The sequence below is a fragment of the Aulonocara sp. 'chitande type north' Nkhata Bay genome, linkage group LG5, assembly GCF_057382095.1.
Source record: "Aulonocara sp. 'chitande type north' Nkhata Bay isolate Kocher_YH1m ecotype deep benthic linkage group LG5, A_spYH_male_GT1.1, whole genome shotgun sequence".
NCBI classification, from domain to species: domain Eukaryota; kingdom Metazoa; phylum Chordata; class Actinopteri; order Cichliformes; family Cichlidae; genus Aulonocara; species Aulonocara sp. 'chitande type north' Nkhata Bay.
In genome coordinates this window covers 40,229,474-40,257,104 of record NC_141348.1, presented here as the reverse complement: position 1 = coordinate 40,257,104, position 27,631 = coordinate 40,229,474, and the positions used below count along the sequence as shown (strand labels likewise).

The 27,631-nt window shown below is 41.3% G+C and overlaps 1 protein-coding gene across 4 annotated transcripts in view; it reads right to left on the bottom strand.

The window, feature by feature from the left end:
* The window catches only part of LOC147331300 (protein phosphatase 1 regulatory inhibitor subunit 16B-like), a 92,489-nt gene that overhangs the window by 44,532 nt on the left and 20,326 nt on the right, over positions 1-27,631 (bottom strand). For 3 of the 4 annotated variants that reach the window (XM_086293542.1, XM_086293538.1, XM_086293540.1), the window contains exon 2: positions 17,677-18,091. In XM_086293542.1, coding sequence (XP_086149668.1) covers positions 17,677-17,944 — 268 coding nt within the window. In that variant the 5' untranslated portion in view covers positions 17,945-18,091. Of the gene's footprint in view, positions 1-17,676; positions 18,092-19,214; positions 19,437-27,631 lie in introns of those variants that run through there. The other variant, XM_086293541.1, reaches the window with a different exon arrangement.

Genomic DNA, 27,631 nt, shown 5'->3' with positions numbered 1-27,631 from the left:
CTAGCAAAATAACATTTTGAAGGAGTAGTTCCAGTAGGTGATTTCGGGATGATAATAATGCACTGATAATAATACACAGCAAGTCAGCAAAGATCACAAGGCTCACTGGTCTACAGGAGATGGAATAAATGAGCCGGCTACGCCTGAACTAAAGCCCTAAGTACTCCACTGTGCATAATACACATACATATTACCGCCGTGCCTGTTCAAAAACACCGGCCAACACCTTCTGATGATAAAGGCTCACGCAGGACTTCAACATTAGCATACCATTGCAAAGGGTGAGCGCAAACCATCATATGAGGACTGCTCATGCAAACAAATTCTCACTCAATGCTCGAATTCCTTCCACAGCAATACACCCACTAAGTGTAAGGTGGCCACACACATAGAACCAGACTCCTTCCTTTAGAGGAGGGCTTTCATGATATGAAAATAGCACAGTGGTGTAAACAAACTGGTAAGCAGTGGTAAGTAACCAGTTCACTTACCACTGCTACTATCTGCAATGATATGTGAATTAACAACATAACATCTATATTTATTTTTTATGTATCATGGTTATTATAAATACATGGTAGTCACCCTTAGTTTATAGTTAAAAATCGACTTTATAGACAAAACTATTGGGCCACACCTCTTCAGTTATTTTTTCATTCCCATCGTCGCAGGTGTATAAAGCCAAGCACCTGGCCATGCACTTCGGCTTTACAAACATTTGTGAAAGCTAAAGCTTGTTTTTCGCTGAGCTCACTGACTTCAAGTGTGATGCTGTAAAAAGGACGTCACCATTGCAACAAGTCAGCTTGGATAAGCTGTACATGTGGAAACAATTAAGAACCATGGCAACAGAGAGGGGTCTCACAGAGTGGGTGCACAGTGCATATAAGTGGCAACACTCTGCTGGACTCAATGACAGCAGCACTCCAAAACCTCATCTGGAATTAACATCAGCACAAAATCTGTGCACCAGGAGCTTCGTAGCATGGGTTTCAATGTCAGAGCAGTTCCTGTAGGTGTAGAGCAGGGGTGCTCAATACGTCGATCGCGATCGACCAGTCGATCGCAAAGGTAGTATTGGTAGATCGCATGGCATTAAAAAAAAAGATGCCAGCCTATCATCCATCCCGTCACTTGATTGATACAGGGAAGCCAGTCAGATGACAGCAGATTTTTTCTGACGCTTAGGTCGCTGCGCATGCGCAAACAGCGGCGCGAAGTGTAGTAAAACTGACAAGCTAGTCAGCGAGTTAACTCCAATTTTTAGCTCTCGGTTTTTTCTCTTAAACCTGGCCGTCAGCAGCTACTGTCCGGACTATGCATCCCTGGCTGATTCAATTCAGTGCAAGTCATCAGAGTAAACTCAGGTAATGACAAAAAATTTACATAGTTAATTGTGTTGTGAAATATTGGATATTGCGGTTATGCATGTATATACATTGTAGATATAAAGAATCCTCAATATATTTATAAATAAGTATATGTTTTGGATTTTTGTAGTGGGTAGATCATTTTGACTTGGTCATTTTATAAGTAGCTCACATGCGGAAAAAGTGTGAGCACCCCTGGTGTAGAGTATAGTGTGCAATACGTTATACTGTATGTGACATTACATGATACTGATATTTAATTGTTTAAAATCAAAGTTATTATCAATAAACAGTTACTTTTTGAGGCGTTTCTTCAATTATTCTTTTCAAACAAAGAACATATTTCACAGATCAGAGTCTTGGGCGGATATCTGTGAAATTGGGGTTATCACTAAAGAATACCTCTCAAGGACCTTTCACTTTAACATCATCATAAGATCCACATTTGTGGTTTTCTTAAGAAGTCTTAGGTGGATTTCCATGACGTTCAGACCTGGCAGGTGTGCCACAGGATGGACTGTATGGTAAATTTGGTGCAAGACGTTTTGAACAAATAAAGCAAAACTAGTAAGTGTGCAATTTTTTTTATGGCTGGTTAGCGAATCAACGTGCTAAAATGTGTTTGCACTGTTATTGTGAACATTTCACTAAGGTGATTAAAGCATTTAGCAACAGGTCTACCACGGGGTGCTTTCACAGAGCTGCCAACAGAGCGGACAGTTGGTGCTGTTTCAATAATAGTCAAAGTAATGCAGAAAGTCAACTGACAGAAAAACAACTGTTAACATTTAACAAATATCAGAAAAAGACTGGTGCACGGGTTTCCCTTAGTCATATATAATTTGAAAACTGAAACATTTTGAACCGTTGATCAGATAAAAGAAGAGATTTTCGATGACAACTTGAGCTCTGAAACTTTATTTGCCACTTTTAAAAGTCATGTTTCACAACTGATAGACCAGTAATTCATAAAATACTTGGAAAAAATGTCCAGTTCATTCTTCTTCTTCGTCAATTATCCTGTAGAAAACCTCTTTTTCAACACAGACCTATTTAAAACTGCACAGTTTACAGCACCAACTGTACAGTTTTCCAATACAGCAGCATATTTCAGTTTTACATTTGCAGCTGTATTGAAATTTTTTGTGTTTGTTAAAGCAATAAATGGCTACCTTTAAACATTCATGCAAAAACAAGCAGTCATTTCTAAACACTGTGTGGAGTTTTGAGATTAAATTTTAAATACATGTCTCTACACCAGGTTTGTGCACTTTCATCTGAATATACAGAGTTCTCATTGATCATTTCATTGCATGCTGAATCTACTGAACAGCCTTCCCCCTTAATGCAGCTATACAGATGTAGATCATTCTGGGTTCATTTTAAGACCCTACTTGTTTCAGTTCACAAAACTCTGTAGATCACTGCTAAGTTAACGGATGCACAGATGCTCTTATCTTTTATTTTAATGTCTTTCAAAGAACAAAAGAAGAACAGTTATTAGAATGGATATTCTTACTTTAAGGGTTTATCTGATGATCCTGACTGCCACCAATCCAGTCAGTCTGGTCATATCTCACACCCATTGCTCACTGATAAGAGGGAATCACCAGTAAAGTGAGGATCGAGTAAAGACTGTGGTATGAGAGAGCCTGCTTGAGGTTCAGGTCTGAGATTATTCCTCATGGACAATTGCTTTTCTTTCCAGTGTGTCCCTTTTTATATTAAAGAGACAAATATTTGTTGTGCTGCAATAATAGCTGCCACAGTATCTCTTAAACCACACTGATACCTATTAGAGTGCTTTATCCAATATACCCACCATCTCACAGCCCTTTATAAACCCTCTAAAACTGTGATATGAGGGGAAGCCGGTTCTAATATATAAAATGCTAGGCTGGTATTCCTGTAAAACATTATAAAATGATTCAGATTAAATACCATGAGGGGGTTCTTGAAGCTCCATTAACAAAAAAATGACATTTTTCCAAAAAAATTTAAAATGAACAAAATGTATTTTTTGCTATTTCCTTAAAAAAAATAATGGATGGGAAACTTCTCAGATTTTTTTAAGGAAATAGCATCCAGTAATGCGGGCCACTTCCCCATTTCCACTTCACATTTCCCGTGCAAAATAAGCATATCCCCTGCCCCCTCCCAAAAAAGCTTAACTTTGACATTTTTTGCCTCTTCCTGCACTGATTTAGACGAGTAATCCTAATCAAACACATAGCCAAACCAAATATGTAAGCACTTATGCCCAGCTTGATTTTCTTTTAAATAAAAAAATAACAAAATAAATCAAATGAAATAAATAAATTACAACCATCCATCTGAATAACCAACCACCAAAACAACCATCTTCAGTTATCTTAACATATGTATACAAACAACTTAGAATCGATACACTCGCTATAAACAATTTATGATTTCACTACTTGTATGTGAAACATCGCTTCTAGTGATGAACCCAGAGAATTGTGAAATGTTACAGCTGCCTCGAGTTTCACTCTACTCTCTGTAAACATCTTGGAGCTAGGCTTTAAGTTTTCATCTCAGCGGTTTATTTCATCCCGTCGTTGTTGAAATCACTCACAATCTCCAAACTTTCATATGTAACACAAACGTACATTTCTTTACGTAGGTCTGCCACCAGTTTCAGGATGCAGTTCAAAGTTCATCATCACATTGAGAGCTTTTCATTTTTTTAGGCAGTAGCCATGACAAAAAAAGAATCAGAAGAAGAAAAAATAAATACTGCAGCCCTTTATCACGGGCCAAAATCTGATGTCGGGTCTGTTTTTTTGTTCTTCACTCCAGGCTCAAGTCAAAAGGAGATTATCTTTTGAAGGATGTAGCTGCTAAACTTTGGAACTTTCTCTCCCTGGACTAAGATATGTGGGCGCCTTAAAAAGCGGCCGAATGATTAGACTGGATTTTGTTTGATACAATGTTTTCTATACTTTTGCATTTCGGCCCTTTATTCGTTTGCAAATGTGTTTTAACTTAAATGTAAAAGGTGAAATATAAATACACATTCAGGCGTGCTTTACATTCCATTCATCTGACAACTTTAAGTGATTATTTTAAAACATTGGAAAACGTTTCACTATGTTTTAAGACAACTGAGACTGAATAGTACATTATGAGACAAACACCAATATCATGGCTGTGCATGTCACTGTGGCCCGGGTCTGAATGGCGTTATTTAAAAAGATCAATAAAGTTAGTTATAGCATGTATCATGCATCACGCCTGAAAGGGGCTTTACTTAGTAAGTTGTGTAGTTTTTTTCAGATCTTCAGTTTACTGTTTTGATTCGCTCACCTCGGCTGTGCTGCTGCATTTCAGTGAAAAGGCTCAAAGAACCCATTTATAAGCCGAGCTGCAAATTATGGATACAAAAAGTCAGGACATATCAGATGAACGTAGTGGAGCATTCATCGGCTAATGTGACTACGGCTTCTCAGCTAATGTGCATCTTGATGAATCATTTTCAGTTGAATTAACAGAAAACATGAAAACATTTCAAGTCATGATAAACATTAGCTAACTGCTAAAAAGCTGCAATTACGCGGTGTCTTTTGGAGCATTTTAGAGATCGGCTGATAAGCTACGTTAGGCTTTTGCAACCACCCCATTTCAATCATTTCTTTGCTGCATTAAAATGAGAATGGAAAAAGGGGCTGATGCATTGCACATGCTCACCAGAGTGAATCATTTCTTACAAATTAGATATTTTTTATCTTAATGCAACCAAATAGCCCCAAACGATGTCAGTGCAGCAAATGAACAGTTACTTTCCAAACACAGGCATTCAGGCAGCCAGGTAGCCGTTTCTGTCTTCCTGTCAGCTGTGCAGAAAAGTAGGCCACTCTGCACGTCCATAAGTAGCAGCTAAATGACATTGGTTTTACTAGGACGTTAGGAAAGAAGATCATTAATATAATTAGCATTCCGCTGTGTGTTATAATTATCCTCCACATGATGAGCTATAAAGCGACTTTAATTGTATGTTACGCTGCCTTAACAGAAGTAGTTAGATAGCACCGCGGGGAAAGCAACAGAAAGACCAAACAAACTGTGGATTGGGATGCAGAAGGTCCTCGCAGGGTCTCGGTGAGCAAACTAAAGCTGGAGCAGAATAAACAGATCATTCTCCACTGACCTCAAGTTTTGGTTTTGGAAACACTGCACTGAATGCACTCAAAAGCTGAACAAACACAGGCATGCGATAATGTGATTAACAGACAAATCCTTCAGGTGGTCCACTAACATGATGAACCCAGAATTTAATCCCACTCCCATCCTGTGGTTAGCAAATGTTAGCTGGAGCTATAAAAAATTGCTAACATCAGCAGACAATCACAGCACTGATGTTTAAACAGTGTAACATCTTCACCTTCTTATTTTGAAGAATTAGCATGCTCTTTGAGTTACATTTTGGAAATGAAAGCACCAAATGACAAGTTAATGGTTTCGCCAAAACCAGTGGTATACGTCGAAGTATACGTCAAGTATTGCTGTTCTCTATCACACACTTCCTGTCTTTTTCTCCACCATCCTTGTCAGGAATAAAGGCCTTAAAAATTTTTTAAAAGCTGGAGGAGGGGAAGCTGTGTTATTCTATAACAGATCTACAGGTATGTGGGCCAAAGTAGAGGATTAAACTACGATAATCATAATAATCGCTTTCTCCGTGAGAGCTCATATGATGTACCGAGAAAACCAACCAAACGAGGCTTCATCGTGAGTCACATCACATCCAGTGCAGAGACAGATGGGAGAGAGGCACAATCATTTAAAAAGCTTCCAGAACATTTCAACTGATCCCCCTCTCCAGATAGATCCCCAACCTCAAGCCAAGCTGCCCTAAACCACCACGTTGGTAGCAACTGCTACTCAGTTCTACTCAACCATTCCTGCAAACACACTGACATAACTGAGAAAAATTCTACACGTGGAGGTCACAAATTCATATGATAAACATGCGACGGTCTGATGACTTTATGACACACACAAGAAAAGAAAAAAATCTACACGCACTAATTGTAATTGTCACTCGCTCTGTTTTTTATCCATAGCTGCTGTGCTTTCCCTAGACATTGTTTAAAGTTTATTCATAACACTTCACATGTGCCATTCCTTAAACTGACACTTCCCAGCTCCACTTTCTCTCGAGCAGGAGAGGATGGATGACCTACAAAGACGTTCACTCCCTCGTGCACTCGTCTAAACATTTTCTTAGCCTACACAAGATTGTCCAAAATGAGATACGGTCTCATTACTGGTTTCATTTTAACACAGACTTCAGTCATGCAGATGAGTTATCAATAACTTAACGGCTTCCCAGCCTTATGGATGAGACTTAATTATCGGTTTGCATCATCAACCTTTTAATTTCTCATTCCTCCACCTCTTTTCATAAGGGTGGCGCCCACAAACATCTAACTAGCCTGGAAATGAACTGAGTGGTTCAAATGCCAACTTTTTACTACAAGAAAAGAATTAGTCAATTCTCAAGAGTTGATTTTACTTCCAATGTTACACTTGGCACTTGCCGATTATTGTTCCACTGAGGATATCTGAGGCTTCTTCTCTGTATTGATTGGCACATCCTCAGGCTGTAAACAGCTGCAGCGGTTGCCATTTACTCATCGCAGCTCAGCTCCATTTCTCCTGTTTGGATTTATGGCTTCGGTAATACCTCATATAGACGGCATGACGGTGGGCTGTGTTCCTTGAAACCTTTCAAAATGTATTTAGCTTAATTTTTAAAAACGTGAAATACTGTCTAGATTCAAAAACACATCAGGCTTTACCTTCTGCATGGATAACATCCTCTGACTTTCAGCACGTGCAATTAAGAAGCTACTCAAGATGTTTCTGGGATTTAACATTATCGGTCTAAGTGTTGTTAATGTGGCTGCCCCTTTTTGATTTGTTGCGGTCTAATCCTTGTTGGATAATCCAGAATCCTATTGAAGGATTTATGGTGGGGGCCTGTTTACTCACTGTGAAGGTGGGCATGTGGAGAGACAACCTAAGATATTATGAGGTGGCTTAGAAGAAGCGAGGGAGCAGCGGGATGCTGAACAAGCACTCAGGGGATTGGCAACGGTGGATCAACCTCGATCCACATTGATGCTTAAACGCCTTCAGCGAGCCACCGTGCAGGCAGGTGGGCTTCAATCACAGCCACTGATAAGATGCAATCCTGCTGCTGGATTTATTTGGAGCTCTGTTCCAATTTCACCATTTAGGATCCTAAAATGTTTATTTTCCCTATTTTTCTTCCAGCTGTGCTTCCTGTTATCTCCTGGTATATTTCCATTAAGATGGCTTCAGCAAATACAATACCAGCAGTGCTATTCCAACTCTTTAATATCAGACTAAAATATTCTGATCTGACAACACTATCACTCAACAGCACATGTGCACTTTCCAAACCTGTAACACCGTGGCTATGATGAAACAGCAGTTCATCTGATCATTAACACAAATATCTAATCAGCCAAGTCAATGCCTGCAGGCTTGCAGACGTGGTCAAGACGACCTGCTGAAGACCAAACCGAGCATCCGAATATGACAGGAAGGTAATTTAAGTGACTTTGAACGTGGCGTGATTGCTGATGCCAAACAGGCTGGTCTGAGAATTTCCAAAACTGCTGATCTACTGGGATTTTGCACACACCCATCTGTGTGTTTACAGAGAAAAGGTCTGAAAAAAAGAGAAAATATCCAGTGAACGGCAGTCGTGGAAATGCTTTGTTGATGTCAGACGAGAGGAGAATTGTTCAGAGGAGAGCGCTTTGAGCTAAGAGGAAAGCAACAGCAATTCTAATCACCGGTTGTTACAACCAAGGCAGAAGAGCAAAAAGTTGAAGCAGGTGGGCGACGGCAGCAAAAGACCACACCAGCTTAACAACAGGAAACTGGGGGCACAATTTGCACAGGCTCACAACGATTGGACAAAAGAAGAATAGAAAACATCTCCTGGTGTGACGAGTCTCAATTTCTGCTGCGACATTCAGATGGTACCATCAGAATTTTGTGTAAACAACATGAAACCATCCAGCCCGTCTTCTATCAGCAGTTCAGCCTGGTGCCGGTGGTGTGATGGAGTGGGGGATATTTTCTTGGCACACTTTGTGCCCCTTAGCATCGTTTAAATGCCACAGCCGAGCTGAGTATTGTTGCTGACCATGTCCATCGCTCTATGAACACAGTGTGCACATCTTTTGATGGCTGCATCCGGCAGCATAACATACTATGTCAAAAAAAAAAAAAAGAAAAAAAACTCTCATCACATCAAAGTAGTTTCTTGAACATGACAAGTACTACACTCAAATGGCCAAAGTGGCAGAGGAGATTGATGTACAGCTGACAAATCTACAGCAACTGTGTGATGCCATCATGTCAATGTGAACCAAAATCTCTGAGGAATGTTTTCCAGCACATTGATGGATCTATGCCGCAAAGAATTACAGCAGTTCTGAAGCCAAAACTAGGTATTAGCCAGGTGTACCTAAAAAAGTGGCCTGTGAGCTTTTCCTTTCAATAAATCTCAAACGTGTGTTGTCTACGGTTTAGTCCACCCACGCCAGATGTACTTAAGGTCAAGTTAACCTAGTTGCCACAACCACATCCGACGGCCTCTTGCATGCTATGCCACGGAGCTGCAGCAGTGATGATGCAAAATTTGTGCCTTTGCAGCTGAGTAGCTTGGGGCCAAGGCTGCGTGGCCCTCTCTGCCTGCCTCAGTTACCATGGAAATAAGAGTTAACTTGAGAGTTGGGGATCTCCCAAGAGAATTGACTGATGTGAAAGAGGGAAGAGGAGGGAGATCTTAGCGAGCCCATTGGCAGCCTACCGCTTAATAACCACGGTTCAGTTAAGATGTGCCTAAAATAGGAAAGAACAATGATGTAATATGTAATTCCACGTATAATAATTTAATTTTGCATGCAAGTTTGCAAAAAGGTGCACACATGAGAAAGAAATCCAAGTGAACAGAAGAGAAGCGTGCTGTAGTGAAAGTAACAGGCACAATGTAGCAGAGGTACTCAGTGGTCAGTTCCAATCAATAACCCTTTGTTGTTGTGCAGCAGTTACACAGTGTCCGAACACGAGACCAAACAAGCCAAAATTCAGATAATTCCTCGCTCCAGTGCATCCTTCCCTTCTGACTGGACCAATTCCTGACACCATATCACAGACGTTCATCCTCAGCACAGCCTCATTGATGTGTCCAGCACCATAATGTTGTTCCTACTTCTGCATCAAGCATTGTGAATTCCAAATTATGTCACATGACCAAGATGATTCAGCCCCCCCTGCCCGAAAGCTTCGCCCAGGCTGAGGCACATGAACAGAGAGGAGACAGCAGTGCCACTGTTGCTGCTCTCCCTAGCACACAATGCCCGAGGAGCTCCGTCTGACGAGTCGAAGAAGACAAATCCAAGGGAAAGAGAAAGACAAGGGCAGCAAAAGATAATGACAACGATAAGAGAAAGATCAGAGTTTTGTTAACCTGCAGGTAGCCTGAGAAACCACCCTAACCACAAAAGGCCAACCAGGAAAGAAAAGGAGGAGGAAAATACATCCAAAATTTCAACACTCCTGCAGTTCAGATGTTAAAAAAAGAAAAAAGAAATTCAGCTTTTTAGAATCCACTGAAGTCAGGCGAATGAAACTAGTCCTCCTAATCACAGGAGCATTTGATAGATGCCACCCTCGCAAGGCTACGCCTCATTGTCGCAGCTCTGCTCGTAGCAATGAAATGCCAGATCCCACTTGAGTAATCAACCACTCCAATGTCACATAAAATCAACGATTATGAGGATGAAGAGGCAAAAAGGAAGGGGGGTGGGGGGGGATGCAAAGAGCCAATGGTGAAAGAGCCTTGATTTAGCCTCGAGTAAAGTAGCATATTTTCAAAGATGCAGGGATAGTTAAAAAAAAAAAAAAAAACACAAAAAAAAAAACCTCGTCTCAGTCAATGAATAAATGAACAAAGCATAAAAGTGCCATATGGACCTTTATGATGCAGATTAGATGAAGTGAATGCAGAAGTTTTGCTTGACAGATTTAACCGTGTGATGACTAATTAAAAGTCTCACAGCGCAGCCAACACCGTTCTATTGCATCAAGATGAATTATTATCCTTTAGGACTGTAACTTTAAAGCAAACACAAAGTGACTGTTTCATAATAAGGCTTCCAATCTACCAAACTGATCAAAGAGTCCACCTAATATAAAATCATAAAACAGAAAATAGACAGAAGTTAGCAGTAATTATTTTTCTGTCCACTAAATAAGCAAATATTAGACACAAATATCGCACAACAGAGACACTTATTCACAGATTTTCACATTATTGGTTACAATGAAGCAACTCAAGCATATCAAACAGACGTCAGGACAGAGCAGTAACTGTTGAGGGATACATGCAACGCCCGTGTCCTAACAGACCGCTCACCCTTTTAGTGACCTGTGTTTCAGCACATGATGCACGACACCGGCTGACCGGCTTACTCCACAGATGTCACAGGTCATCCCCGGCTTAACTGAACATGTGAGTAAACAACCTCATGTTCTGGGTTAGTAGTTAGTCCTGAGTAGAAAAACAAAAGAGCCAAAATTTTCCTTTTTCTTTTTTAAGTAGAGTTTGTGTTTAACATCAAATATCACAGATCCTTACTATTAAATAAAAAGAAATCCAGGGGGGGAAAAGAACAAGCAAATCCAGGACACATTAAAGTCTACATGCCTCTAATGGACGGCTAAATCGCTTGTCATATCACTGGTCTTATATCACACCTAGTGGTTTATAAAGCATTTGAAAGCAGGGATAGGTAATAAGCCTCGGGCAGCTTTTAGTGGCTGGTAAAAAAGTTCATCCTTTTATGTCTGTGAGAGCAAATCATCAGAAGTTTACCAATTCTCTTTCGTCTTGGCCCGACATTATCACGGCAATCTAACACAGAGCAGTGACATTAATCTCACAGAGTGACCTACATCATCACTGCACATTTATTTTTTCATGGCACGACCTGTGAGCAGTTCCCCTTCATCTGCTCAGCTCATTACCCTTTCATCTTGACGAAAATACACGTTAATGACACCATCTGATGATCAGAGTTAGTCTGGCTAGTCTGGAGGTTATTTTTATTCCCTCGCACTATAATAACTTTTTTGATTGTTTTTTTTTTCTTTCTAAAGAAAGTGACACGAAGTAGATTCATCCACTGTGTGTGATCATGAGCATCCATGCAGTGAGGCAACAAAAGGCAAAACAGTCATTCCATTTAACCCACCGAGCTGCTTTCAAGAGTAAAGTTATTTATGGTAAATAGTGGCAGGAGACTGAAATTAATGCGACCATGTGCAATCAGGTTTTCTTTAAAAGAGTTGCGTCATAGACAGCAACCAGGTTTGTGATCATTTGCAGTCCATTACCATCTTCAAGCAACTTTGTCGCATCAAAATGGTGACAGAAATGCAATAAGACGAGTCAGTCTGTTATCAGTCTTCTATCGAATGTGGTCCAGTCTAGCTGCTTGGTAACCTGTGTGTGTGATTATATAGGAATATAACCAGAATACAACCAGTATTGACTGGCAAACAGTCAAGTCTATTGAATAATTTCACAGCATATTACAATAAATCTGTATTAGTCTGTCTTAGGAATCTGTGTGCGTTTATAAAAACATATGACAATCATTTACGAACCTTCGTCCAGCTGTCTGACCACATCCGGTTGAAGTTGGACTGCAACTGTTTGGAGACAGGTTGCTAAAGTGGTCAACCGGTGGTTGAGGATCTTACACTCTTAACCTCTAAGCAATCACTAGGCACCAAGCCATCCTATTAACATCAGATATTTTTAGATCCATTTCTACTCTAGTGTCACTGAGTCATATGGCAGATATTCTTAATTAAATGTGACTAATTATGGTTTTCAATCATTTTCATGGCAAAAGAGTTTACAAAAACCCAAACTGTATCATATAAGTTGTGCAGAAACACTCGAGGCTTCTGCAGCGGTAAATCCCACTACATAAAATCTGTTTAGCCACGGTTCACTCCAAGACAATGCAGTGATTAGAAGAGGAAAAATGCAAATACAATCAAAGCCTATAATAAAAACTAAAGAGCCACGCTGGCCATTTGCTCCTGCTGTCTGAAATGCCTTTACATTGCGATGTGTTCATCTAATATTTTGAATCCAAGCACTGTATTGCCAAAAGTCATTCAACCACCTTAAATCATTTAGAACAGATTTATTTTCTAAAAGCAGAAGTTCACTGGATGTGAAAATCCAACACAAAGCTTCTTTTAACCATCTGGGCTCTTCAATTTCTTATGTGCTCCGATAGAAAGAGTTGATTGGTGTGTGAAACCAGATGTAGAGATGAACCAGTGTGTAGTTTGTTCCTCCTATAGATAAAAAATAAAGAATGAGAGAAAGCTGGAAACAGTGAACTGAGGAGTGTGATAGAAAGAGACTGAACAGATATTACTGTTAAAGGTCACTCTTCTCTTGACAAGCGGTGACATCTGATGTGAAGCATTTATGTGTGTGCTGCCTTCTTTTTTTTTTTTAATGGCACTCTATTGCTGCCATATGCCTGGGAGCAGCTAAGCCTGGCCGAGGCCTCTGAGGGGAAGGCCTTATGAGTCTAATAAGACAGCAGAAGAAGACAAAAGCTCCTCTGAGACCTAATTTGCAAACAAATAAATACGAAGAGAAAAGAGACGAGGGAAAAGCCACATGTGAATTCTCCTGCAGGAGTATTTTTCTATCCCGAAATCCACATTTATTCCTCCTCTTTGTTTTTATGGTGATATGGCAGAAGAAGAAAAAAAGGTTGTGAACCAAGAGCAAAAGCCGCATCGCTAAAAATGGAACGTGGATTTTAAGTGTGGCTTTTCAAACTCTGAGTTACAAGTTATGATTTTCAGTAGGGAATAAGTGGTAATTAGCGTGCTGGGTGTTGCCACGTGAGTGGGTGTATAAATAAATAGAGCTCAGGGGTGGGAAAGGCAAAGAAGCTGCAAAACACAACCTGGGTTCAAGAGAACACCACTGCTTCTGTCACTGCTGCCGTTCACATGATCAGAAAAGCCGAAGCCCTCTCATAGAGCGAAGAAGAGGCACAAATTTAGAAGTAGTTGATTATTTCTCCCCACAGATGTTTGTGCATTTTACACATTCACAAGACTTTCCTCCCCTTTTTAGATCCGTTTTACAGCTTCCTTCTTGGCATGTATGATAGCTTGGTGAGGGAGATGTTGCACCAAAATATCTAAAAGTTTGTACTGCGATTGAGCAGCAGCACAGATAAAAGATAAGGAGGGGTTTGAAGCCCTAAGCTGTCTTTGTCCTATTTGATTTACAACTATCGGTGGCAACAATTCTGTCCCTGTGTTTGACAGGCTGCTTTTCAACCCGCCTTCAGCTGTTGCTTCTGGGAACGACTGTAAACCACCCCCAAAGACAAAGTCAGACAGCATGTTGTTTGAATGATCCGGGGGGGGGTTCCAAAAAAGCAGCTCTTACAAACAGACATTGAAAACAAAAAGACGGCACAAGATACTGAAAAGCAGTTACTGAATGTCCTGTTCATTCACACTACTTTTCACCCACTTACACTCTCGCTTATTATAGTTGGTTTTCTCCAAATGCCTCCATTGTTTTCTCAGATTTTGCTTTCTGACGGTGTTTAAAGGCTTTAAGTCAGACATTTTCCCCCCCTCTACAGTTCTACTCTTACTTTTTTCCCCTCTTTCCATTAATACTGTTGACTCCCGGGCCATCTCATCAGATTACCCAGCGGTTTTAGGAGGAAATGTCAGGTCATACCACGCTGACTGTCTTTGAGTTTTGTTGACAGTTCCTTCTGACCCCACTAGCTGCTCCTCTGCAGGACGGCAGTTCTCTGGAGAAGAGAAATCCCATCCATCTCAGTTGCCGAAGAGGCGCGCATAAAAGACACCAAAGTGCTTCACAGTAATTTCACAGCCATCAGCCTTCATCACTATGAGAGGGCAGTGGGTTCAGGATGGTGCGAACCACGGGGCGAAGAAATGGACTCACACTCGGGATCCAGCACTTTCCTACTCACTGCTGCTTTCACACATCTTGAGACAGACACTCAAAATTTGCATTTACGTAAGCTCAAATATTCTTCCTTCTCTCTCTGTCACAACCACACAAAAACTTTTTGCATACACACACGCGCACACACACACACAAACATTCTTAAACATAAATGTACAATATATCCTCTGCAGTTTCACCATACCCGTCCCGTGTCTCTCACAGTCTGGTGAGTCTGCTTCCTCTCTCAGCAGACAGGAAGTTATAATGACAAGAATACGCACGGATGCACACACACACACACACACACACACACACACACACACACACACACACACACACTTAAATGCAAGCATAACACCTGTACACCTGCATCTACATAGATTTTAATAACAGTCAATATAATAAAGCTTGAAAATACACAAAAAACTTCATTTATAAAGCATGCATAGGAGTTATCACACATAATATTGGTTATGTCCTCACACAATCACAGGCCGCCTCCAGCCAACGCGCTCTGAAGCTCTGACCCAAACCACAGGGAGAGAAAAAAAGAGCAGGCAAAGAATCGCAGGAAGCAGCTCGCCTACTCCAACCAATCAGGGATTAAACATGACTCAGCCCAGCCTCTCATCTTATTGTGGCCTTGAGGCTGTTAGAGCAACTCCTGGGTCAAAGTTAGTCTCTCTGTATTTACTTCTCTCCCTTCCGTCCTGTTCATGAAAAAGAGGTGATGATGGCTACTTTTGTTCCCAGCCTCATCGTCAACTCGCTGCTGCTAGCGCCGCCTTTGTAGTCATTCTTTAGGCCGACCAGGGGTTTAACTTCTGTCCAATAAACAGTCCTGATTTCTAAAAATGCCTCAACCTTTTCCCATCATTTTCATCTACTTTCGATTTCCATTTATTCATTCATTCATTCATTCATTCATTCATTCATTCATTCATTCATTCATACATACATACATACGCCTTTTTGAAATTTCTTTAAAAAGGGTGCTGTGTGCTGGAGCAGCACAGTGTCTGGACTCATGACGCCTGATCGAGCATTTGGGGACCAGAGGGAATGAGAGAGGAGATTATCAAGCTCCTAAGCTAGCCAGCTGCCACTGGAGCTGTGTGGGCAACACTACATCCTGTCTCCCTTTTTTTTTTTATCCTCCCTGCCTCTTTCATGGTCACTCTCATTAGACAGTAGTGATAGCAGACATCTCTATACGGAAGTACTGCAGGACATAAGGAGAAGGAAAGGGAATCAAAAGCAGAGAACCATCAAAAATCATGCACACTAAATTTGGAAAATTCCTTTTCTCTCTGCTGGCATGTTATTCTGACAGTCATGATGGTGGAGCTTTTGTACACCTGAACCACCTGCAAGCCCTCTTATTAATTTTAAACAGTCTTCAGACTCCGATAATAAATTTGTGCTTAGAGGTGGTAATCGTAGCTCGTTGTATAGCACAGTCACGACACAACTGTGTCACAGAAGAACATGAAGTCTTTTCACTTTTGCTAACTTCATCCTAATCCATTTGCAACCACAAGGAGTCACATTATAGCAGCTCCTGCAAGTCAAAGCATTAACGCTCAATTAATTAGTCAGTTTATCGATAACTGCATCAGAAGGAGAAGAGTCACAGTGTACAGTCAAAGCAATAATGTATCCCCCGTCTAGCTGTATTGAAATTAAAAACCTCCTTTTTCTACTCTTGAAAAATTGATCAGGAATTTTTGTATGTGTGCATCCTTAACATGGAGGACACAGCTGAAGAGTTCAAAAAGAAATCTATCAGTGGTGTACAAATACTCATTCGTTCTGACACGAGTAAGTGTGTGACAGCAGACAAATGTTTGTTGCTGTTAAACCATCCCTGAAAGGGACCTGTCAATATTGATGAGTAGACATTGTGTGTTCCTTGCTTCCTCGTGTGGTTTCTCAAAACCAATCTAAAGACTCACACGATCAGCCCCAACATCCTGGTGCAGTCTAAGTGCCTCAGCAGACCTTCTGGGAAATACACACAGCGCAGCAGTTTGCAATAAAAGCCCCGAAATGATGCTCAAACCATTTCTCACATCACGCACAACAATGAAACCAGCAACAAAAACATCAAAGATTTTCTTTTTCAGTTTTACCCAATTAAGTAACTTCCTTTTGCTTACACCAAAGTTTAATTTCGGCTACACGCCGTGATAAAATCCAGCAGACCCCTGTAGACATCACAAGACTTCTAGTGTCTCACACTCCAGCTGGAGCTTAGACGTGCCAGTGAACAGTCCACGTGTGTGTACAGGCACAGCAGAGTAGCTTCAGCCTTGTAAAAATTATTGTGAAAATACATCAGCCTTGAGAGGGATGTCCTATCTGTGAAGACAGCTTGCATGAGCAAAGAATATACAGTAGCACTGCTGTGGGCTGCATTTGTGACGACTAAAAAAAACAAATAAATAAAACAAACTTCAATCCAATTTCAAGTTACAGTGACGTTAAATTAGACGCAAAATCTAAGCGATAGCAGCCTGTTATCATCCCTGCATCGCCGACACACTGTTAGCACAGCCACAGCAACACGGGGCTGCCGGTACTGGAGGAAAACAATTATTATCTCCAAATAGGGGGGCCCCATCCGTAGAAATTTTAATTAAAAGACTGGCAGAGTTTCATCTCAGTGTGACAACTCCATTATTTCTCAATGATAAAACAGTCTCCTAGCAGAACAAATTCAATTGGAATGGAGTGACTTCCACTGGCAGTTTAAGTGGGCAGGCCAAGCTAATCGTTTTCCTGACCTTGGCATTTTGATATCCAGGGGAAGTAGTGTGGTGAGGCCGAAATTAGCGTCATTATTCAAACGCGGTGTCGAGGGTAAGTCTGAGCTCAGTTGAGCAAAACTTTATTTAAACTATTTATTTTTGAAACAAGGAATACTAAAGTTCAACAAATAAATTAAAAGGGCAACGCCGGCCTCTGTGCAGCCTGTTCATCCTCCTGTCGTCTCGCAAGCAACAAAGAAATAACCCCAGCTCTACTCACCCTGCCCCACATCCATAAATAATACCTTTATTTCATCGCTAAATCAAAATATTTAGGATACTTGATGTAATGAATCCAAACTAGTTGTAATTAGGCAAGCAGAAATAAATAAGCCACCCTTTTATTTTCTGATCTGCACGTATCATTAATATGCTGTACTGGTCTTACCTTCATCTGGATCATTCCTGGCCGAAGCCTCCAGGAGCGCCACGCTGGCGGCAAACGACACATGTTTCTTGGGCTCTGATTGCTGGAGGCTGTTAGCAATGCGTCCCTTCTTGTCGGCCTTTCGCTTCTTGTTTTGCATCTCCTTCTCATACACAGCCCATCTCTTCAGCTGCTGGGTGCGCCGCTTCTGGGCCGCCCGCAGTCTCTCCAGACTGGGCACCTTGTCCAGCTGCTGCAGCTCTTGGATCAGCTCCAGGTGGTTGGCCATGGTGCCAGGTTGGGGTGGGGTGGACAGCAACACTGGGCGATGGTAAAGGGGTGAACTGGAAGAGAAGTAGGATTCTAGCGAGGGCTGCACCTCCGGCCGTGGCCTCCTCCCACGATCGTTATCATCCTTTCAGCGGCAGTGAACGACCTGGAAGAAGAGACGGAGGGAAAAGCTGAGCCACAAAATGCCAGCTATAAACCTTTTATCATCTGGAACTTTAATACACCAGTAAATAAAACGTGAAAGTTGTTTGATGCTTGTTATTCAAGCCGACTCTGGACTTTAAAGTTGTAAAAGCTCTACATTGCAGAGTCTATTGGGACACACTGACATTTAAAAGAAGTGCTGGTCTGACACACCACAGCAAAGTGCACAGAGCTGCATTCTGGTGTCCTAGTTAAACAGACCCCAGAACAAGCTACCAGTTAACAAGGCACCGAACCACCGTTTGAGTCTACTTTCTTTTGTCTGTTGTGAACAAATATGAAATCAATATTTTGTTCATGACCGCTTCACTTCTTTCACCAACTTGCATATTTTCACTTAAGAGAGAATCAAGAGCAAGAATGAGAGGTCACGGTTTCAATGTTTAACTGAACTGCATGGGTCATAGTCTTGGTGATCCACTTGCTTTGTGAGCTGTTAACGGGTTTTCTACCATCCTCCATCAAGGCAAACCGCTTCCTGAACACTACAAGCAAGCGCCAGCACAATGAGAGAGAAAAAAAGCACCGGAGCAGCGAGTTGACGTGGGGACTTTTCATGTCAGCGCTGCATTTGTGTAAACATGAATAAAATGCATCTCTCCTTTTCTCTCTGACAATTGACAGCAGCACCGTGAGTGAATCAGCAAAAGCCCATTTTTCAGTTTCTCGTAATTTTTGTGGACATGCAGAAAAAACAGCTAACTGTGTGGTGAAACCTAAAGAGGAGACAACTTACTTTGGTCATTGTATAAAGATCAGCAGCTGCAAAAAGTTAAGCTGAGTAAATAAAGAATAAACATGCAGGAACAGTAAGTGGAAAGTGCAGTGATTGAGTTTTGTCAGGCTACTTCCTTTGAACAGCACTCACAACAATGTACGGACGTTTTAACGCCACGGCCAGAAAAACTTCTCATCAAGTCCGGCAGGATTATCACGCGATCGTTGATCATTTGTCACACAAACACACGCACACCAAAAACAAACAACACTAAGTAAATAGCTTGAAACGTCAACATCTGCATGCTGGATGCATGACACATGCTGGCTTCTTTTCAGTTACTTACCATCACGTAACCACTGATAAGCATTTCCCTGTGCCCGCAGCTGTTCACCAGTGAAACCTGTGCAGTCTGGCTGCATCCCCTGATGAAAGGCTCCACAATGCAAATCGCTGCTTTATGTATTCAGCCTCCACCAACCTCGTTCTACATTTCCTCTGCAGCACCAAAGTGCTAAAAACACGGACAGGAAGCAAGGAGCACAATCACTTCCTACAGCATCACTTTCAGTCGCCAGCTTACCAGCACAGCGCGTCTGTCTCCGCTTGGCTCAACAGAAGTTTTCCGTTAACATTCTCAAGTGGCAGCCAAGTGAGCGGTGCAAAAATGTCATCACAGCACACAAATGAAACGAAACCTTGACACACCGTTGACTCTTAGGTGCATAAGAGTTTCCAGCACAAAGATGTGAGCGGGTTCTCACAGCTTCTCACTCAAAACCGACGAGATGGAGACAACGGGCCGTGATAGTAAATACTTAGTAAAGAATGTGTCATCACTCAAAGGTCGATGCAGGAGGATTAGCTGCAGGGTCTCAGATTATTCTGCAGGAATTTAAAATCGAAGCTGTCGGCAGTTCTTGCACCAGAGGTCGTTTAGGAAACTGACAGTGAATGCAGAATTCCTGTCTCAGTTTCACTTGTTGGTTTTTAAGATGGTCTGTATACTGTTAAGTATACATTAGTGCTACACAGATATGCAATGCACAAATACATGAAAAAACTACACACTTCATTAGAAGAATTATTAATGTTTTGCCTGTGAGCATACTCTGACAGACTACTACTTACTCCCACCGTACTGTGATAGTATCAACTCGGTGCATAAATACTGTGTGATATTGTTTGTTCTGTCAGAAGCATCTGTTCCTGCTCCTCCTCAAGGAGGCCCATGCATTCAAGTAAGGACATGAAACACACCGTGAAGCTCATCCCGAGGCCTATCACTGCTAACACAGGAAATGCACCATGCTGGGTAATAAGGACACCGCTTGGATGATGTGGAAGGTTACAGACAAGGGTTATAAACAATGTCACACACAGCAGCGCGCCTACACAACTTCATCTGCGATGAGTTTTATTTTTATATGTAGAAAGTGTAAACGACCTGCAGACTTGACTGTTTTGCTCGTATTATACTTTATATATTTAGCAAAGAGCATTAAAGTTTTTACTGTCCTATTTTATCGGCGAAATGAAAGTTTGCACAGCTGAACTGCAGCCAGAGAGACAGCCGCCCGTTTCTGGTTTATAGGGGCTGATTTTAGCGAACGAGCTGATGAGATAATAAACTCACACACGCACACGCCCTCGCAACACTGCTGCTCGGTTACAAAAGGAGCAAAAGATTTCTGATCATCCGCGAAAGTGGATATTGCACCTGCAATCGTGCCACGTCCAAAGTCACTTAAATTGCCTCTCTTCCCCGTTCCGATGCTCGGCTTGAACTCCAACAGCTCGTCTCTACTGTTTCTAAACGTACTGAGGTGTTGGCCTGTGCTGGACGGTGATTCGATATCTGCATTAGAAAGCACTTCAACAGATGTACCTAATAAAGTGGCCAGTTAATGCACAAATCATGGGAAATGAGTGTGAGATTTGGGATTTAACTCTAAAACCACGAGTTTTCAAATGAAGATGAAGGAAATGTCGATTAATAAACTGGGCCTAAAACCTCTTTAAAAAAAAAATGTATGAAGCCGTTTTATTTTACAACATATTGGATTTTACAATGTTAAAGTTTCCTCTGAGGTACAGTGAATGAGCCCATCCAGATCAAAATGGGCTTTATTAGCCTGAGAGTACAGTATTGCAGTATCATACAGATTCCTAGATGTAGTGCTGGGCGATATGGAAAAAATATTTATCACGATTCCAAATAATGATATGTATCACGATATACCACCTGACCTGTGGTCATCTAGAAAGTATGCAGTCTGTAAACAGCTTGTTTAAAACTGGTAACGGATCAGTCCTCCGTATCTGCAAATATTTAGAGCTAAGGTATCTGTATCGGATCGGAACAGGATCTGTTAGCGTAGATAAATGCATGTGTCACTCAGGTTAATGCATATTTGTGCATGCTAAGCAGCATCATCTTGTCAGCTTCTCAAAGGCGTAAATTTAACTTTAAGAATTCATTAAATTTGAAATATGAATTTGAAATACACTTTTCTGTTAAAGAGAACAGTTTGTCTGCAGTCTGCAGGAGGAAAATGAAACCTTTTCCAGGAAACAGGCAAACAGCTCTAAAAATCAACACCTCCAAAACCAAGGTGTTGTGCACCCATCAGTTAAAAGTGGTCCTCTGTGCTATGTCAAGGCCCTGCCTACCTTCACAGCCTTGTCAGCGAGAACAATTCAGCACAAAATGACAGCAGTGCAAGCCCTGGCAAGGCATGCAGAGCATTTGCAACACTCCAGCCCACACAGCTGCTGAACACAGGTCAGACTTTATAACAGCTTTGTCAAACCAGATATCCTTTACGGCTCAGAATACCGACACCCGGTAAAAGGTAAACTGCTCTAAGATGGACACCACCTGGAAAAATGCTAGCAAAACCACCCCAAAACAACATGGCAGTTTGTGGTCACTGAGCAAGTCTCTGCTTTTTATGTTCTACAGTAGACAATTTATTTTCTTTTTAGGACCTGGGGGCAAAAATCTAATCTACTTTAACTTTTAATTTCTTCTTTCAACAGTTCCAAACAGGTTTCCACTGTCTAATAATTGACTTTCTTTGATTGGTGTTCAGACAGCAGTGTTTCTGTGGGAGTGGATATTTAGTCTCAGCTCCAACTGACCCCATGCTCTCTCCCTTTCGCTGCGATTTGTCAGGGCAGCAGCCAAAGTGAATTAACTTCAGAAGGGATGTGTGACAAACACAGAGCGTCCACTGTTTTCCTTAGCTGTCTTTGATGCTCAATGGCATTAGTGCAGGAAATATGAAACCCAGGAGCTACTGTTGATCAAGTTAGAGGAATCAGAGCAGAGGTAATGATGTTACACGCGCACACAGACACACACACCAAGTGACAGAAAAGACAGGAAGATAGAAACCTACCCAACTGTTGATGAGAGATATGTTAAACTTTATGTTACTTCACATGTAGTTTAACACATATGTATATATATCTGTTGTAAAGTTTTAGTTCTTCCTCTTGTTTAACAGAACCGATTTGTCCAGATTGTGCCACAGAATAAACACGTATATGGCTCACAATCAAAGTTTCTGACTAAAATCCAACTGTGCAGCTGTCACAATCCCAGGGAAAATCCCTGACAGAAGTTTTGAGTTGATCAAAATGTTCACATGCTTAACCAGGCTGTCCTTTTACGTTACTGTGCATCAGCAGTGATTAACTTTACAAGCAGCAAAATGTGAACTTTTTCATTTGCCTCTCAGGCAGCCATATGGTGCAGCTTTTGGGGGAACTCTTGTGAAAAATGTCTGCCAGCTCCTCTGTATGTTTCTCAAGTTATGGCTCCAGTATGGCAGTGTGCTGGTTGTGCACTGGTTTCTGGGCTACAGAATGTACAGACTTGCTCCTATTTTGATGTCAAAGTGGAACAACTTGCAACAGAAGCTTCGCTTGCTTGTGTTTGTGACCCTGCTGTCATGTGCAGTATAAAGTCAATGCGAGACACTTTATACTATAATGTAAAGAACCAATGAGCAGCACTTGACAACAGAGGGATTGAAGAACTCCCTAAGAGGATGACTGAGAGGGATAGCCGTCTACTGCAACCAGTTTGGAGGTAAGAGGAAAAAGAAGGTGAATATAGGGATACAGCACAAAACACACTATGCTATTTAATAACATGCAAAAGCAGGAAATGTGAGGAATGAAGGAGTGAATTTTTCCCTTGTTAGATGGTAAAAGTCAGTGCTTAAACCATGCAGCACTCTCATTGTTCATGAAGGTGTTGCACTGGTCTACAGCCAAAATAAATGTCATTGGATTTTGCTCATTTTGGGTCCCTGAAAATGAAAATGATGCTTAAAACTGTCATTTGGCTCTGGTTTTCATGATATGTTAGTAAATCAAAAAGTTCTTGGCAGGAACCAGAAATGACTAAAATACATTTTGACCCTTGAAAACACAAATGGCAGTAGTATAAGTGGGTGGTGATTTTCAGATCGGGCTCTATATGACGTGTAAATCCTAATTGTCAGATTTAAACTTTTGATTTCTGCTCTGTAATTCCTTGTAGTAGTAAATCACTTCAACTTTTTACTTTTCTTTCACAATATGCGTTTGATTGTACTGCGACTCATCAAAGTTGCACCAGTGACACATCTGTAACCTTTGCATTTCCTCTATTGGCACCATACATCATTAAATAAATAAATTAGTTTGGTTAGGAAACATATAAAGGCTGATATGCAAGTGGTGAAATGAACATTTGTGGATGTCATAATATTCTGGGTAACTGACGAAACCGACGTTCCTCCGTGTCACAACATCCTAGCATGCTAACACACTGGTCATTGAGTTTTTCTGTGAACTGTGGAAAAACCCCGGCGTGTAGTCTAATATAATCTTTCAAATAAAGTCTTCTCTAGACCTTTTTCTGATTTTTAAATTGTTCCGTAATGAATAAAGATGAAATATTATTATATAAAGTGACCATAACCAGATGAGAATGGTGTAACATGTAAAAAGACATGAAATAAAAATGGTAGCCAATCAGCTTGTTTTACATTTGAAATTTGCACATCAAAATCCATAAAAAGCACAGTTTATCTCTGAAGTCGACAGCTTCTGAAAGACTGCTGACAGCAGCATGAGCAGTGACACAGAGCATATAAAGGCATTTTCTCTGGATGATTTCACTCAGTCTCTAAAGCTTAAAGATGCCCACACGCTGATACGCCGACTTGTTTTTGTAAGATGAAACCAGCCGAAGAGTAAAATTGACATCAGCATAGTCATTGGTGTTTATTAAACAGTTTCTGATAGCAGAGAATAAATCATTCGCAGCCTTAAGGGGAGACCGTCTGGCCCACAAGGTGCTTCATCAGGACCTAAATATCAGACAAGGCAAACAGTTGTACCTGATACGATGGCCTCACAGGAGGCAAAGACAAACCATGTGAAGATATGTAAAACACAGGGTGTTCTGGTGACTGTAAAGCCTCTGGTGATATCACAGCTGGCGCCCCGGGCCAAGGCTGCAAATCACAGATTGACCTCAATCGGCTCCCTGGCTGCAGATACGAACGTTATACTACGCTCACGCATTCTGCGAAAAAGACACAGCATACATTTGATAACAATTAAGGCAAAAAGCAGGACAGACACCGAACGTGAAGCACAAACACTTTACTAGCAGCAGCAGCTGCTTCACGTTCGGTGTCTGACCTGGTTTTTCAAATTCCCAAAACAGAGCAATTATACACAGTTTTTCAAACTGTTTTGCAATAAACAGTCTGAATTTATTCAGGCTAGGTTGTTGTCTTCATAAATTGGCAGCTGCTACAACAAAAGCCCTGTTTTGCTGTGATTGCAATGTCACAGAACTGCAGGCGAGGTCACTACAAAACATAAGCAGCCTGGATTTTAGGAACACACTCTTTCCTCATAAAGTAATAGACAGGAAATCCTTCTGAAGTAGACTTTCCATTTAACCTTTTAGTCTCAACCCATAATTGACTTTCCTGTTTCAAGTCTAAGAAGAAAAGGTATAACATGAAAGGCAAAGGCAGGGCCTCAAAAAGCAATATGTCCTAACAAATGAAGTTTGGGGTTTTTTCTAGCTTTAAGCTGTTTACTACTGCTCGCGCAGGACGAGCTTCAAAAAGAAACGGAGACGTACTTTCTTTCACTGATCACTCGCATCTCTATGATCCAGGTCAGGTAAAGTGGGTGTTCGTAAGTTTGCTCATTTATTGGGATTGTGTTAAAATGCTTAAGCAAGGAATAAATGCTTCCAACGAAGGCCTCATCCATTGGTATTGGTGTGTGTGTGTGTGTGTGTGTGTGTGTGTGTGTGTGTGTGTGTGTGTGTGTGTGTGTGTGTGTGTGTGTGTGTGTGTATGCAGCAGCACTGACATCAGCTTTAAGCCACCAGCATCTCCAGAAACCAGCTGAACTGAGGTCATTTAGGACTTTCCATCATCATTATGAAGGTGAATGGGCACTAATGGTTATAGACATATAGATAATGGCAGCGTGAGTGTGTAACACCACCGTACAGGACATAATACTCCATTGGCAGGATTTCATCTAAACCTCTTAAATGGCTGGCAGGATTTTTGTCTCCATATAATGCCGGATAATGTTTGAATCGTGTTCGTCAGCAGCAGAGAGGAATATACTTTATTTCGCAAGAAAACCCTACTTAAGGTCGACTGATTTCAAGGTCGACAGCAAACTCACACTTCACACTCTTCCATTTGGTGATAAAGACTGCAACAAAATAGACTAAAAATGATTCAATCCAAGATTGAGACTGAAAGTTTTTTAAATCTTAAACTAACAAAATTATATTTTTGTCACACAAGAATGAGAATTTGTGTGCAAGAGGCGAGCATGAGTGCATAACTCTGCTAAGCCCACACTGTGCAAAAACCTCTTATATCCAACATATCCAGATTGGTTTGTGATGTTTTTTTCCTTGAGAACATCAAGCTGTTTTTGAGAAGATATGGCGTGAAATGTCAGTGCAAAGATAAAAAAAACAATTCAATTTAAAAAATTCCCCAAACTAGATCCTTATCATCTACTCCAAAGTCTTTGATATAACTCTAATGAATATCTGTGTGCATCCCAAGAGACAGACAGACTCACAGAACTTCCTTGGTGGTAATGATAGAAAGGCTCTTTAAATCAATTGTGTCAGTTTGATACAGCTAATGACTAGGGATGGGTACCGGTATCCGGTGTCATTATGGCACCGGTTCTGACATAAACGGTGGTAACCAGACCGAAAAGCAGCGCACATTTCGGTGCTTTCTTTCGGTGCTTTTTTTCCCTTGAGATGTAATACACTTTGAATTCTAGCCAATCATTTTACCTTTGCAAGCATAGTAGGCGGGCCCGGGTACGTACGTGCTTTTAGAGCAGAGCTACAGATTAAAAACGCCCAAGGCGAAGCGGTCAAAGTCTGGCTGTACTTCACAGCAAAAGATGCAAACTCAGCAGCCTGCAACAAGTGCTTTAAGCTGATACTGTGCAAAGGAGGTAACACCTCGAATCTGATGAAACACCTGGCGACGCATAAGGCTTTTTTTAAAGCCGAGAAATGCGCCGTATTTGATAGCTTGCTGCGAGACCTCACACCGGACACATCTACTGCGGGTGTGGTGCCTGTTATCGGACCCGGAGTTAGCAACATCCCCCAAGAACCCGAAGAGGAGCGTCCTGGCCCCTAGCCCTGCCAGTGTAGCAGAAATGATGACGGATGATGATGGCAGCAGCAGCCGTTCTTCTCTGCGTGAGTAGCTTAACGTTGTTCGTGTGTAATTTACGTTGAGTAGGCTAACCAAGTTATTACATTAATGCATGTAAGGTGAACTAGCAAACACCGTCGTAGTTACATGCGGCTGTCTTCTTGTTTGATGGGAGATACTCCCTTCACCCTGGCCAAAAAGGCTAAAATGCTAAAAGTGGAAAACAGCTAAACATGAGAGGTTTTTGGACCAATTTTGTGTTCTCCATTCTTTAAGCACCAGTTTGAGCACAGTTTAAGCACCGGCACCGTTTCAAAAGTACCGGTTTGGTACTGGTATCGGATAAAACCTAAACGATACCCATCCCTACTAATGACTAGCATTTGTCTGCAACACAGCCTGGATTATGCTACTGCTAATGCACGCTAAATGCTTCGTATTAAAAAGTGTGTGACGGGTTAAACACCTTTTATGAAAGATTAAAGACTTTTTATGCTGCACACGCCTCTACTTTCTCCACAAAGTAACCCACCCCTGCTTTTAGATGTTTATAATAAAACAAACATTAGCTTTGTTGGGTTGCTGTGAACTGATGCATCAGCTGCTGAGGTATCTGCACAGGAATCAGTTACTGCAGACTTGAACTCTACTTGCTGTTTTCACTGGACACCATGATCGACCAGGACAGACATTTTTACGATAATACAAACTTGCACTGAACACAGAGCCCAGCTGGAACCGACTGAGCATTTTATCTGTAATTAGAAGACTTCCTCTAATTGTAAGAAAATGCAAGACCTTCTCTTCCACCCATGTAGATACACCCAGTGTAGTCTGTAAGAAAGGGTTTATGAGGAGCAGCACAAATGAACACAAAGTTAATCCCCCATGCACTGAGGCAATGCAAGGTAGGCACGATTTTCTATTCACTGCTTCAAAATGACATTTCATCTATTAGAATTTCCAAGTCAGTCACTCATTTTGAATGTTTTTCTCTGAGCACCATCATCAGTGTCCTTAAGCACAT